The sequence below is a fragment of the Balaenoptera acutorostrata genome, chromosome 10, assembly GCF_949987535.1.
Source record: "Balaenoptera acutorostrata chromosome 10, mBalAcu1.1, whole genome shotgun sequence".
NCBI classification, from domain to species: Eukaryota; Metazoa; Chordata; class Mammalia; order Artiodactyla; family Balaenopteridae; genus Balaenoptera; species Balaenoptera acutorostrata.
In genome coordinates this window covers 7,114,822-7,129,195 of record NC_080073.1, presented here as the reverse complement: position 1 = coordinate 7,129,195, position 14,374 = coordinate 7,114,822, and the positions used below count along the sequence as shown (strand labels likewise).

General features: G+C 39.9%; 1 protein-coding gene across 1 annotated transcript in view; it reads right to left on the bottom strand.

Moving 5' to 3' along the window:
• Positions 1–524: 524 nt before the first annotated feature.
• Positions 525–14,374, bottom strand: part of SEC13 (SEC13 homolog, nuclear pore and COPII coat complex component) — a 66,864-nt gene continuing 53,014 nt past the window's right edge. The window contains exon 9 of the mRNA XM_057555829.1: positions 525–3,207. Within this exon, the coding sequence (XP_057411812.1) occupies positions 3,151–3,207 (57 nt within the window). The 3' untranslated portion in view covers positions 525–3,150. The remainder of the gene's footprint in view (positions 3,208–14,374) is intronic.

Below are 14,374 nucleotides of genomic sequence, written 5' to 3'. Positions count from 1 at the left end.
AGGACTGGGTGGCTCGGGGGGGAGGACCGACTTGCCCCAGCACGTGTTTCCCCTCGTTTGAGTGTGGATAATGCCAAGGCCAGTCTGTCCGTCTGTCTCCTTCTCTGAACCTTCCTCTGGATTGCTTGCTGGTTGGTGGTTTCCTTCCCACGGCAGGGTCTTGAGGGCCCGGCCTCATCCACAGATAAGGACACATCATCACTGAATTAACTGCTATATGTCAGTGGTGTCTGAGAACAGATTGTGTACGCTTTCCACTGTCATTCTGTTTGTACTGTTAAGTAGTCGGCTGAGCAAGGAGTTTTTTCATGAATTTGGCCAAACCTTGGTCTGAATGAGGCAGATTCTGGGGTAATAGAAACGGGTTTCATTTTTTTGAGATAGCTAGGGCTCCTTGGCGGGGCTTATCTTTTTCTCCCTGTTCTGGCTTCCATAACTTGTAGAACAGCATCGATCACTAGAAGTATCATGCCAGTCATGCAGTTAAAAATTCCTTAGGAGTCACATTAAAAAATGCAAAAAGAAACAGATACAATCAATTTTAATAATATACTGTAATATATCCAAAATACTATCAATTTGACATGTAATCAATGTTAATTAGGTATTTTGCACTGGTTTTCTTTTTACTAAATTTTCAAAATCCATTGTGTATTATATTTTCACAGCACATTTCAGTTCAGACCAGCCACATTTCCAGTGCTCAGCAGCTACTTGTGGCTCACGGCTACTGCACTGGACGAGTTCTAGATCATCATGGGTGTCACTCTTACAACTTCCACATCCTTAGCCCAGGGCTGTCTCATCCCTCCTGCTCCAAACCCAGCCTCTCCCACTGGGGCTTCCCTGTTCTCCTGCCATCGTGGGGCTGGAGCCCCCAGTATTGGTCTCCTATCTTAAGTCTTTCTCTCCAACAGCTTTTGCCCTCAGCGTTAAAATATGCCCAGGTCTCTCTAATCCTGGAAAGGTCTATTGATGCCTTCTTGCCCTCATGCTACCGTGTCCAGGCAGAATTTCCTGTCCCTGTATCCTGTTCCTTATGGGTACTGGTCCCTCCAAACTCTGTAGCTTGACTCCCCGCACCCCCTGCCAACCACTGTGCTGAAACTGTTCTCAGAGCTACAGGTAGCGCAGTCTAGGGATGGCTAAGAGCCCTAGGATCTCAGGGTGAGGCCTGTAGGGTCATCTAATCTCAACCGCAGGGTGCAGACTTGTGCTGGGCTGCAGTGGATTCACAGGGGAAGCAGTAAGAAAGCAGACTTTTTTATGCCTTATCTTTGGATTCTGATCCAGTAAGTCTGCAGTGGGGCCTGAGATTCTGTATTTTAAGAAGTATCTCAGGCACTTCCTTTCTGATTATAAAATAATGTTTCCAGCAGAAAATTTGGCCGTATGTAAGATAAACTCTCTCTCCATGTATATTTGAACTTCTTATTCTGGAAAATTTCAAAGTTACAAAGAAAGCAGAGAGAGTAATACAATGAGTCTCCACAAGCATTCATCATCAGTTTCAACATTTATTAGCATCTTGCTTTGTGTATTTATCCCCATACTGTTTTTCCTTTGGGGGGAATATTCTAAAAGCAAATCTCAGCAATCATGTAATTTCAGCCTTAAAATCTTCAGTGTGTATCTTTAACAGATAAAACACACTCTCTTAGTCTACAACAACCCCCTTACCTAAACCTGATTCTTTTTCTGTTGTTTGTTTCTACATTTATTAGCATTTTTTCCTTCAGCAATTATTTTATCACGTTGATATACAGTTTGTACAGGAAAGGCAAGAAAAATACATGATTTTTTTCCTACTTACTAATGTTCAAGATAAGGACAGTCTCTAGATCCATCCACGTCTCTACAAATGACCCAATTTCATTCCTTTTTATGGCTGAGTAATATTCCATTGTATATACATACGCACCACATCTTCTTTATCCATTCATCTGTGGATGGGCATTTAGGTTGCTTCCATGTCCTGGCTATTGTAAATAGTGCTGCAATGAACATTGGGGTGCGTGTGTTGTTTTGAATTACGGTTTTCTCTGGTTATATGCCCAGGAGTGGGATTGCTGGGTCATGCAGTAATTCTATTTTTAGTTTTATAAGGACCCTCCATACTGTTCTCCATAGTGGCTGTATCAATTTCCATGTCCACCCACAGTGCAAGAGGGTTCCCTTTTGTCCACATCCTGTCCAGCATTTATTGTTTGTAGATTGTCTGATGATGCCCATTCTAACTGGTGTGAGGTGATAACCTCATTGTAGTTTTGATTAGCATTTCTCTAATAATTAGTGATGTTGAGCATCTTTTCATGTGCTTCTTGGCCATCTGTATGTCTTTTTGAAGAAATGTCTATTTAGGTCTTCTGCCCATTTTTTGGATTGGGTTGTTTCTTTTTTTAATATTGAGCTGCATGAGCTGTTTATACATTTTGGAGATTAATCCTTTGTCTGTTGGTTCGTTTGCAAATATTTTCTCCCATTCTGAGGGTTGTCTTTTGGTGTTGTTTGTAGTTTCCTTTGCTTTGCAAAAGCTTTTAAGTTTCATTAGGTCCCATTTGTTTATTTTTGTTTTTATTTCCATTACTCTAGGAGGTGGATCCAAAAAGATCTTGCTGTGATTTATGTCAAAGAGTGTTCTTCCTTTGTTTTCCTCTAAGAGTTTTATAGTGTCCGGTCTTACATTTAGGTCTGTAATCCATTTTGAGTTTGTTTGTTTATTTATTTATTTAATTTATTCATTCACACACACACACTGTATTTTATTTTTACAAGAGATAAATAGACTGACACCAAGCATTGTACATGGATGACCACAACAAAAGCAACAATGATTGCAATTACCAAACATGAAACACACTCATACTGTGTCATAATATTGACATTCAGTCCAGTAATCCTCCACTGTAACAGCTCCTTTACTTTGCAGTGAAAATTGATTTGTATATTCTTTGCCTCTGAGTCCTTGTGGGATTTTTTTTTTTAATTCAAACAAAGTCACAAAAATTATACTCATCCTCATCAGTTCACTCAGTCCCATGTAATTAATTTTTTTTTCATCTTGATCTTTTGTTAGCACTTTTATAAGTTCATCAGTTTTTCATTAGAGTTCTGAAAATGCTTATTCCTTCAGTTCAGCAGTACAGTCAGTTACCAGAAACCTGTACTTGTCAGAGTCTTTTCCATGAATTTCTTGAAGATGAAACCCTTTTATAGGAACATATTTGCAAAAGCATCAGAGTACACCCAGAACTGTCTGTAAATGACAAAAGACTTAAAAATGACCACAGTTAAAGATTTGATGGAAGTTCATAATAATGCAGTTGACAAGAAAATTAGTTATTTCTGAGATATACATTTTAAAGTAATAACTAGGATTATGACTTATAATATTATACCAGAACATATGATTTTTAGAAATTTCATGTAATGTCTGAAACATTTATATTAACATATTTCCATACAAATAACCCAATGAAAGTTTAGTATTAGTTGTTTTGTTTGTTTTTTTATACTGCAGGTTCTTATTAGTCATCAATTTTATACACATAAGTGTATACATGTCAATCCTAATCGCCCAATTCAGCACACCACCATCCCCACCCCACCGCAATTTTTCCCCCTTGGTGTCCATATGTCTGTTCTCTACATCTGTGTCTCAACTTCTGCCTGGCAAACTGGCTCATCTGTACCATTTTTCTAGGTTCCACATACATGTGTTAATATACGATATTTGTTTTTCTCTTTCTGACTTACTTCACTCTGTATGACAGTCTCTAGATCCATCCACGTCTCAACAAATGACTCAATTTCGTTCCTTTTTATGGCCGAGGAATATTCCACTGTACATATGTACCACAACTTCTTTATCCATTCGTCTGTTGATGGGCATTTAGGTTGCTTCCATGACCTGGCTATTGTAAATAGTGCTGCAATGAACATTGGGGTGCATGTGTCTTTTTGAATTACGGTTTTCTCTGGGTATATGCCCAGTAGTGGGACTGCTGGGTCATATGGTAATTCTATTTTTAGTTTTTTAAGGAACCTCCATATTCTCCATAGTGGCTGTATCAATTTACATTCCCACCAACAGTGCAAGAGGGTACCCTTTTCTCCACACCCTCTCCAGCATTTGTTGTTTGTAGATTTTCTGATGATGCCCATTCTAACTGGTGTGAGGTGATACCTCATTGTACTTTTGATTTGCATTTCTCTAATAATTAGTGATGTTGAGCATCTTTTCATGTGCTTCGTGGCCGTCTGTATGTCTTCTTTGGAGAAATGTCTATTTAGGTCTTCTGCTCATTTTTGGATTGGGGTGTTTGTTTCTTTAATATTGAGCTGAATGAGCTGTTTATATATTTTGGAGATTAATCCTTTGTCCGTTGATTCGTTTGCAAATATTTTCTCCCATTCTGAGGGTTGTCTTTTCGTCTTGTTTATGGTTTCCTTTGCTGTGCAAAAACTCTGAAGTTTCATTAGGTCCCATTTGTTTATTTTTGTTTTTATTTCCATTACTCTAGGAGGTGGATCCAAAAAGATCTTGCTGTGATTTATGTCAAAGAGTGTTCTTCCTATGTTTTCTTCTAAGAGTTTTATAGTGTCCGGTCTTACATTTAGGTCTCGAATCCATTTTGAGTTTGTTTTTGTGTATGGTGTTAGGGAGTATTCTAATTTCATTCTTTTACATGTAGCTGTCCAGTTTTCACAGCACCACTTATTGAAGAGACTGTCTTTTCTCCATTGTATATCTTTGCCTCGTTTGTCATAGAGTAGTTGACCATAGTTGCCTGGGTTTATCTCTGGGCTTTCTATCCTGTTCCATTGATCTATATTTCTGTTTTTGTGCCAGTACCATATTGTCTTGATTACTGTAGCTCTGTAGTATAGTCTGAAGTCAGGGAGTCTGATTCCTCCAGCTCCGTTTTTCTCCCTTAAGACTGCTTTGGTTATTCAGGGTCTGTTGTGTCTCCATAAAAATTTTAAGGTTTTTTGTTCTAGTTCTGTAAAAAAATGCCATTGGTGATTTGATAGGGATTGCATTGAATGTGTAGATTGCTTTGGGTAGTATAGTCATTTTCACAGTATTGATTCTTCCAATCCAAGAACATGGTATATCTGTCCATCTATTTGTGTCATCTTTGATTTCTTTCATCAGTGTCTTATAGTTTTCTGAGTACAGGTCTTTTACCTCCTTAGGTAGGTTTATTCCTAGGTACTTTATTCTTTTTGTTGCAGTGGTGAATGGGATTGTTTCCTTCAATTCTCTTTCTGATCTTGCATTGTTAGTGTCTAGGAATGCAAGAGGTTTCTGTGCATTAATTTTGTATCCTGCAATTTTACCAAATTCATTGATTAGCTCTAGTAGTTTTCTGGTGGCATCTTTAAGATTCTCTATGTATAGTATCATGTCATCTGCAAACAGTGAGTTTTACTTCTTCTTTTCCAATGTGTATTCCTTTTATTTCTTTTTCTTCTCTGATTGCCGTGGTAGGACTTCCAAAACTATGCTGAATAATAGTGGTGAGAGTGGACATCCTTGTCTTGTTCCTGATCTTAGAGGAAATGCTTTCAGTTTTCCACCATTGAGAATGACGTTTGCTGTGGGTTTGTGGTAGATAGGCTTTATTATGTTGAGGTAGGTTCCCTCTTTGCCCACTTTCTGGAGAGTTTTTATCATAAATGGGTGTTGAGTTTTGTCAAAAGCTTTTTCTGCATCTATTGAGATGATCCTATGGTTTTTCTTCTTCAATTTGTTAATATGGTGTATCACATTGATTGATTTGCATATATTGAAGAATCCTTGCATCCCTGGGATAAATCCCACTTGCTCATGGTGTATGATCCTTTTAATGTGTTGTTGGATTCTGTTTGCGACCATTTTGTTGAGGATTTTTGCATCTATATTTATGAGTGATATTGGTCTGTAATTTTTTTTTTGTAGTATCTTTGTCTGGTTTTGTTATCAGGGTGATGGTGGCCTCATAGAATGAGTTTGGGAGTGTTCCTTCCTCTGCAATTTTTTGGAAGAGTTTGAGAAGGATGGATGTTAGCTCTTCTCTAAATGTTTTATAGAATTCATCTGTGAAGCCATCTGGTCCTGGACTTTTTTTGTTGGAAGATTTTTAATCACAGTTTCAATTTCCTTATTTGTGATTGGTCTTTTCATCTTTTCTATTTCTTCTTGGTTCAGTCTTGGAAGGTTATACCTTTCTAAGAATTTGTCCATTTCTTCCAGGTTGTCCATTTTATTCGCAGAGAGTTGCTTGTAGTAGTCTCTTATGATGCTTTCTATTTCTGTGGTGTCTGTTGTAACTCCTCCTTTTTCATTTCTAATTTTATTGTTTTGAGTCCTCTCCCTCTTTTTCTTGATGAGTGTGGCTAAAGGTGTATCAATTTTGTTTATCTTCTCAAAGAACCAGCTTTTAGTTTTATTGATCTTCGCTATTGTTTTTTTTTGTTTCTATTTCATTTATTTCTGCTCTGATCTTTATGATTTCTTTCCTTCTGCTAACTTTGGTTTTTGTTTGTTCTTCTTTCTCTAGTTCCTTTAGGTGTAATGTTAGATTGTTTATTTGAGATTTTTCTTGTTACTTGAGGTAGGCTTGTATTGCTATAAACTTCCCTCTTAGAACTGCTTTTGCTGCATCCCATAGGTTTTGGATTGTCGTGTTTTCATTGTCATTTGTCTCTAGGTATATTTTGATTTCTTCAGTGATCTCTTAGTTATTTAGTAATATATTGTTTAGCCTCCATGTGTTTGTGTGTTTTTACGTTTTTTTCCCCTGTAATTGATCTCTAATCTCATAGTGTTGTGGTCGGAAAAGATGCTTGATATGATTTGTTTTCTTAAATTTACCGAGGCTTGATATGTGACCCAAGATGTGATCTATCCTGGAGAACGTTCCATGTGCACTTGAGAAGAACGTGTAATCTGCTGTTTTTGGACGGAATGTCCTATAAATATCAATGAAATCTGTCTGATCTGTTGTGTCATTTAAAGCTTGTGTTTCCTTATTAATTTTCTGTCTGGATCATCTGTCCATTGGTGTGAGTGAGGTGATAAAGTCCCCCACTATTATTGTGTTACTGTCGATTTCCTCTTTTATAGCTGTTAGCAGTTGCCTTATGTATTGAGGTGCTCCTATGTTGGGTGCATATATATTTATAATTGTCATATCTTCTTCTTGGATTGATCCCTTTATCATGATGTAGTGTCCTTCCTTGTCTCTTGTAACATTCTTTATTTTGAAGTCTATTTTATCTGATATGAGTATTGCTACTCCAGCTTTCTTTTGATTTCCATTTGCATGGAATATCTTTTTCCATCCCCCCACTGTCAGTCTGTACGTGTCCCTAGGTGTGAAGTGGGTCTCTTGTAGGCAGCATATCTATGGGTCTTGTTTTTGTATCCATTCAGTGAGCCTGTGTCATTTGGTTGGAGCATTTAATCCATTCACATTTAAGGTAATTATCGATATGTACCTATTACCATTTTCTTAATTGTTGTGGGTTTGTTTTTGTAGGTCCTTTTCTTCTCTTGTGCTTCTCACTTAGAGAAGTTCCTTTAGCATTTGCTGTAGAGCTGGTTCGGTGGTGCTGAATTCTCTTAGCTTTTGCTTGTCTGTAAAGCTTTTGATTTCTCCGTCGAATCTGAATGAGATCCTTGCTGGGTAGAGTAATGTTGGTTGTAGGTTCTTCCCTTTCATCACTTTAATTATATCGTGCCACTCCCTTCTGGCTTGTAGAGTTTCTGCTGAGAAATCAGCTGTTAACCTTTTGGGAGTTCCCTTGTATGTTATTTGTTGTTTTTCCCTTGCTGCTTTCAATAATTTTTCTTTGTCTCTAAGTTTTGTCAATTTGATTACTATGTGTCTTGGTGTATTTCTCCTTGGGTTTGTCCTGCCTGGGACTCTGTGCTTCCTGGACTTCGGTGGCTATTTCCTTTCTCATGTTAGGGAAGTTTTCGACTATAATCTCTTCAAATATTTTCTCAGGTCCTTTCTCTCTCTCTTCTCCTTCTGGAACCCCTATGATGCGAATGTTGTTGCGTTTAATGTTGTCCCAGAGGTCTCTTAGGCTGTCTTCATTTCTTTTCATCCTTTTTTCTTTATTCTGTTCCACGGCAGTGAATTCCACCATTCTGTCTTCCTGGTCACTTATCCGTTCTTCTGCTTCTGTTATTCTGCTATTGATTCCTTCTAGTGTATTTTTCCTTTCAGTTATTGTATTGTTCACCTCTGTTTGTTTGTTTTTCAATTCTTCCAGGTCTTTGTTAAACATTTCTTGCACCTTCTCGATCTTTGCCTCCATTGTTTTTCCGAAGTCCTGGATCATCTTCACTATCATTATTCTGAATTCTTTTTCTGCAAGGTTGCCTATCTCCACTTCATTTAGTTGTTTTTCTGGGGTTTTATCTTTTTCTTTCATCTGGTACAAAGTCCTTTGCCTTTCTGTTTTGTCTATCTTTCTGTGAATGTGGTTTTCCTTCCATAGGCTACAGAATTGTAGTTCTTGTTTCTGCTGACTGCCCTCTGGTGGATGAGGCTATCTAAGAGGCTTGTGCAAGCTTCCTGATGGGAGGGACTGGTGGTGGGTAGAGCTGGGTTTTGCTCTGGTGGGCAGAGCTCAGTAAAACTTTAATCCATTTGTCTGCTGATGGGTGGGGCTGGGTTCCCTCCCTGTTGGTTGTTTGGCTTGAAGAGACCCAGCACTGGAGCCTTTCCAGCTCTTTGGTGGGGCTAATGGCAGACTTTGGGAGGGCTTAAGCCAAGGAGTACTTTCCAGAACTTCTGCTGCCAGTGTCCTTGTCCCCATGGTGAGCCACAGCCGCCCCCCACCTCTGCAGGAGACCCTCCAACACTAACAGGTAGGTCTGGTTCAGTCTCCTGTGGGTTCACTGCTCCTTCCTCTGGGTCCTGATGCACACACTACTTTGTGTGTGCCCTCCAAGAGGGGAGTCTCTGTTTCCCCCAGTCCTGGCGAAGTCCTGCAGTCAAATCCCGTTAGCCTTCCAAGTCTGATTCTCTAGGAATTCCTCCTCCCATTGCCGGACTCGTAGTTTGGGAAGCCTGACGTGGGGCTCATAACCTTCACTCCAGTGGGTGGACTTCTGTGGTATAAGTGTTCTCCAGTTTGTGAATCACCCACCCAACAGTTATGGGATTTGATTGTATTGTGATTGTGCCCCTCCTCCTGTCTCATTGCGGCTTCTCCTTTGTCTTTGCATGGGGGGTATCTTTTTTGGTGAGTTTCAGTGTCTTCCTGTCCATGATTGTTCAGCAGTTAGTTTTGATTCCGGTGCTCTCCCAACAGGGAGTGAGCTCATGTCCTTCTACTCTGCCATCTTGAACCAATCTCATGGATTTTTTTCTTAAAATATACGTGTTTCAATCCATAATAGTCGTTTTCTTTTTGATGCTTCCATATTTGATGAGTTTATTCCTGTGTGCTTTTGACACAACCCTATCGTTTTTAATAGTTTGTTTTCTTTCTGTCTCATTAAGAAATCCTGGCCTCATGTTGTGTGTGTCCTTCCTGCTTCTGACCTTAATTTGCCATTTCTCTAAGAAGTTTTGGTTTCTTTTAGTGGGAAATAGTTTTTAAAGACCACAAATTGGATGCTAACTACTAGTATTCCTTCTAGGCCTTTTCAGTGCATAGATGAGAAAAACATAGTTTTTAGAAGGAGAAATATAGGTCATGAGTTAATACTGTTATTTCCAAGTAAAACTTAAGGTCACAGTGCTTTCACTTCTTGGCTTTTATACTTAAATTCCTTCCTTCATCTTAAAAATCTTGGTTTGTAATTACATTAACAAAATTATCTCTATCTTTCTGTATCTTACTTACAGTATCAACATAATACATTCAAAATAAGACTATGACAATTACTACAAACCACAAAACTACTAAATGCAGCCTTAGGAGTATACAGTCAAATGAGTTAAATACTTTCTCTGTGTGGTTATGCCATGGGCTTGATATATAACTCACATTACATCCAATTGTTTTTTCAGTGTTTAGGGATTTTTCCCCTTTATTTGTTAATTATTAAACATTATGTGGTTCCCAAGTCAATAGTATAAGATAAGGTACATGCAGAGACTATTATCTTCCATTCCTGTCCCCTTCATTATGTTCCTTCTTTCCTCTATAGGTAACTATTTTTAATGTGATATTTTTCCTTTGACCCATGAGTAATTTAGATGTATTCCTTAAATTTCCAAATATTTGAGGATTTTCCAAGTATTCTATTATTGATTTCTAGGTTACTTCCATTATAGTCTGAGAATATGTTCTAGATCATTTTAATTCTGTTAGATGTGTTAAAAGTTTGTTGTAGGGTCCAGAAATTAGTCTGTCTTGATGAGTGTTCCAGATGTACTTGAATGCGTTTAAGTATTGCTGGGTAGAATGTTCTATGAGTGTCTGTTAGGTTAAATTGATTGATAGGTTTGTTTATGTATTCTTTAACTTTACTGTTTTTTAGGGTCCTATGTTTTCTACTACTGAAAGAGGAGTGTTGAGATCTCCAAGTGGAATTGTAACTGACTTCAGTTCTGTGAGTTTTTGTTTCACATATTTTGAAGCTCTATTTTAAGTGCATACATATTTAGGATTGTTGCCTTCTTGATGAATTGACCCTTTTGCTATTATGCCCCTTTTTATCCCTTGTAAGTATTTCTTGTTCTAAAGTCTACTTTATCTGAAATTTCTTGTTCTAGAACCATTTTTTTATAGATTTATTTATTTTATTTATTATTTTTGGCTGCGTTGGGTCTTTGTTGCTGCATTTGGGCTTTCTCTAGTTGTGGTGAGTGGGGGCTACTCTTCGTTGCGGTGCGCAGGCTTCTCATTGCAGTGGCTTCTCTTGTTGTGGAGCATGGGCTCTGGGTGCATGGGCTTTAGTGGTTGTGGCTTACGGGCCCTAGAGCGCAGGCTCAGTAGCTGTGGCGCATGGGCATAGTTGCTCCATGGCATGTGGGATCTTCCTGGACCAGGGCTAGAACCCATGTCCCCTGCATTGGCAGGCAGATTCTTAACTTTTTTTTTTTTAAGGGAACGCTATTTATTTTTTTATTTATTTTGGCTGTGTTGGGTCTTTGTTTCTGTGCGAGGGCTTTCTCTAGTTGTGAGTGGGGGCCACTGTTCATCGCGGTGCGCAGGCCTCTCACGTTGCGGAGCAGAAGCTCCAGATGCGCAGGCTCAGTAGTTGTGGCTCATGGGCCTAGTTGCTCCGCGGCATGTGGGATCTTCCCAGACCAGGGCTCGAACCCGTGTCCTCTGCATTGGCAGGCAGATTCTTAACCACTGCGCCACCAGGGAAGCCCATGGCAGGCAGATTCTTAAGCACTGCTCCACCAGGGAAGTCTGATTTGTATAATTTCTAACGAGAAGTTGGCTGTCATTCTTATATTTTTTCCTCTGTATGTAATATGTCTTTTTTTTTCTGACTGCTTATATAATTTTTAAAAAAATTTCAGTCTTATTATTGTGTGTGTGTATGTGTATTTTCTTCTGCTTGGCTTTCTTTAATTTCCTAGAATCTGTAAGGTTATAGTTCAAATCCAGTTGAGAAATTTTGGCTGTTTCTCTAAACATTTTTTTGTGTCTTCTTTGGAATCCAACTTACACATATTTTAGACTATTTAATACTGTAGTCACAGTTGCCTGTTATTTTTGTTTTGTTTTGTCTTGTCAGTTTTTCTCTCTGTGCTTCAGTTTGCATAGTTTCTTTTGCTGTCTTCAGATGTACTGTTCTTTCCTATGGCAGTGTCTAATGTGCTTTTACTACCATCCAGTGTATTTTTCACTTCAGATATTTAATTTCTAGAGACATTTCTAGAGACACCATTTGCAACTTTCTTATATCTCCCATTTTTCTTATGTTCATTTTCCTTTACATTCTTGAACATATATATAATAGCTGTTTTTAAGGTAGTCATCTGCTAATTCCATGGTCTCTCTCCTTTCTGAGTCTGTGGCTATTCACTTTTTCCTCCCCTGGTTATGGGTCATTTGCTTGCTTCTTTGCCTGCCCAGTAAGTTTGGATTAGGTGATGGACGTTGTAAATTTTATGCTGTCACATGCTGAATTTCCTTGTTATTTCTTTAAAGAATGTTGGGCTTTGATCTGGCAGGAAGTGAAATTATTGGTGGATCAGTTTGATGCTTTCAAGGCTTGCTTTTACGGTCCAGAGCAGCCTTTACTCTAGACCTGATTGAAGATGCACCATTATTGATGCATGATCTTTCTTAGGACTCGACCCAGTGCCCTTTGTATGGTGAAGCTGTTGCACTCTGGTTCTTGGGAACATGAACTACTCGCCCTCTGTTGAGTTCCAGGAATTGTTTGGTCTACTGCTTTTCAGTCACGAGAGTTTCACCCTTCCCATAAGCAGCTTAGTACTTGGTCAAAAGTCTAGGAGACCCTCCTGAACATCCCAGGAGCTGGCTGTCTCTGAGCAGCTCCCTTTTCTCTAGTACTCTGCTGTGTAAATGCTACCTTTGCCTTTCTGAACTCTCATGTGTCTTTTTAACTCAGTGAGGCTGCTCTGGATTCTGTTTCCCTGCCCTTTCCTGGGAACTGCCTCTAGGAAGAAAGCTGCGGCAATTGTGGTGCTCCCCTCCCACGCCCACTTTTTCCTCTTCTTCCAAACACTGCCTGTTGTCCTACATCGGAAAGCAGTTGTTTCATGGATTTTGTGTTTTTCTAGTTGTTAATGGCGTGAGGGGAAACTCATGGAGCTGTGAATCCTTCATGTGTGGAAGTGGAAATCTCCCCGTTATGAATGGTTTGGCCCTACTCCTTGATGTTTCAGAGTTTGAGGAGCTACCTGAATGTCATCCGGGGGTTTCTTTTGCTATCCTAGTTGCTTTGCTTTTGTGAAAGGATTGAAAATCAGTGTGGCTGCTACTGCCATCTTGCCCTAACTAGAATTCTCTATCTTTTAAATTACCCTTACATTCCTCTCATTTGGGCTTGGCAACTGTCCTGAAGATGGACACAACATGGCATTGCACTTGGTTGGCCTGTTTTGTTGTAACAAATTGGAGGTATTTCCCTTACACCAGGAATGGCTAACATGTTACCAGCCTAAGCATAAACTGTTGACAGTGGTAATTTCATTTACTTCTAGATTATTCAGACTGATTCTGGTGGTGTAAGCTATGAATACAGCCTATGGCCAGGAGCCCAATGATGTATCACTAACCCACTGTGTGACATGGGACCAGTCCCTTCTCATTATTCATTTGTAGATGGTAGCAGGCACTGTAAGGAGGACCAGGCCTGCCCTCTTGAGCACAGAGCTTGTTAGGGAAGGCAGATATGTAGAGCTAACTAGAATTCAGTGTAATTTGTGTCCATTGAGAAGCCTGAGCAAAGGTGCTTCCTTGGCCTTTCTTTTCACATCTGAATAACGGAAGAGAAGAAGCAGCAATTTTTCTATTGTTCTGGGAAGGTAGGATTTTGCGGAATGCTTTTGGAGGCCTAGTGGGCCAGGCCTCTCTATCCTCACTTCAACCAATGTAGTTACACTTTTTCCAATTTTATATGTTATGATCTAAGAATTATTTCACAACAGGGATTCTGCTGCTGAAAAATGGACAAAGAACAGGCAGAAGAGGGGTCCACACTTATCTGTGCAGACAGCCTCCTGCAGTGAGCGGCCTGACCTTTTTCATCGGTGTGTGCGCACATAAAGGCCTGGCACGAGCTCCACTCCTTGATTACGGCTGAGGAGCCCCAGCACCAGGTCCCGGATTCCACCCTTGAGAGTTCTGAGCTGAGACCGATCTGGATGCCAGTGGTGGTTTTAGCATATGGTGGTGGACGGCCCAGGGCAGCTCTTGACCTTCTTGCCATTTTCTTCACCAGTAAGTTGGGGGTATGTGCCTACACAGGTTTGCTGTGCTGCTTCACGTGTGAAAGCTCCAAGTTCATGCCACTCATACAGGTCTCAGCTACTGCTGTGACTGCTGTTTCAGTTCAGGGTCCCCAGGGCCTCCCATTAGAGGTGATCCTTGGTTCAGTTGGTGAGCCTCTCCTTCCACTGACTGGGCAGTAAAGCAGATGAATTGTGCCTGCTTTCCTCGTCAGTCTTGTAACTCTTGGGATATGGTTGATACCACCCTGTATGTGCAGGGCAGACTTTATTAGCCTCAGTCTCCAGCAGAGGATGTATACTCAGGATAAGTAGCAGAGCTGGGGGCTGCAGTCCCATCCCTGAAGGCGAAGTGTAGCTTTGTATGGTGCCTTCAGCATAAACTGAGTCACAAGGACTCTTACACAGTGACTGATCAGCTCTGTGGGCAGCACTCAGCTAGGCCCACAGGGACCTGGGTCTTGGTAAATGCTGTTCTAGGACAC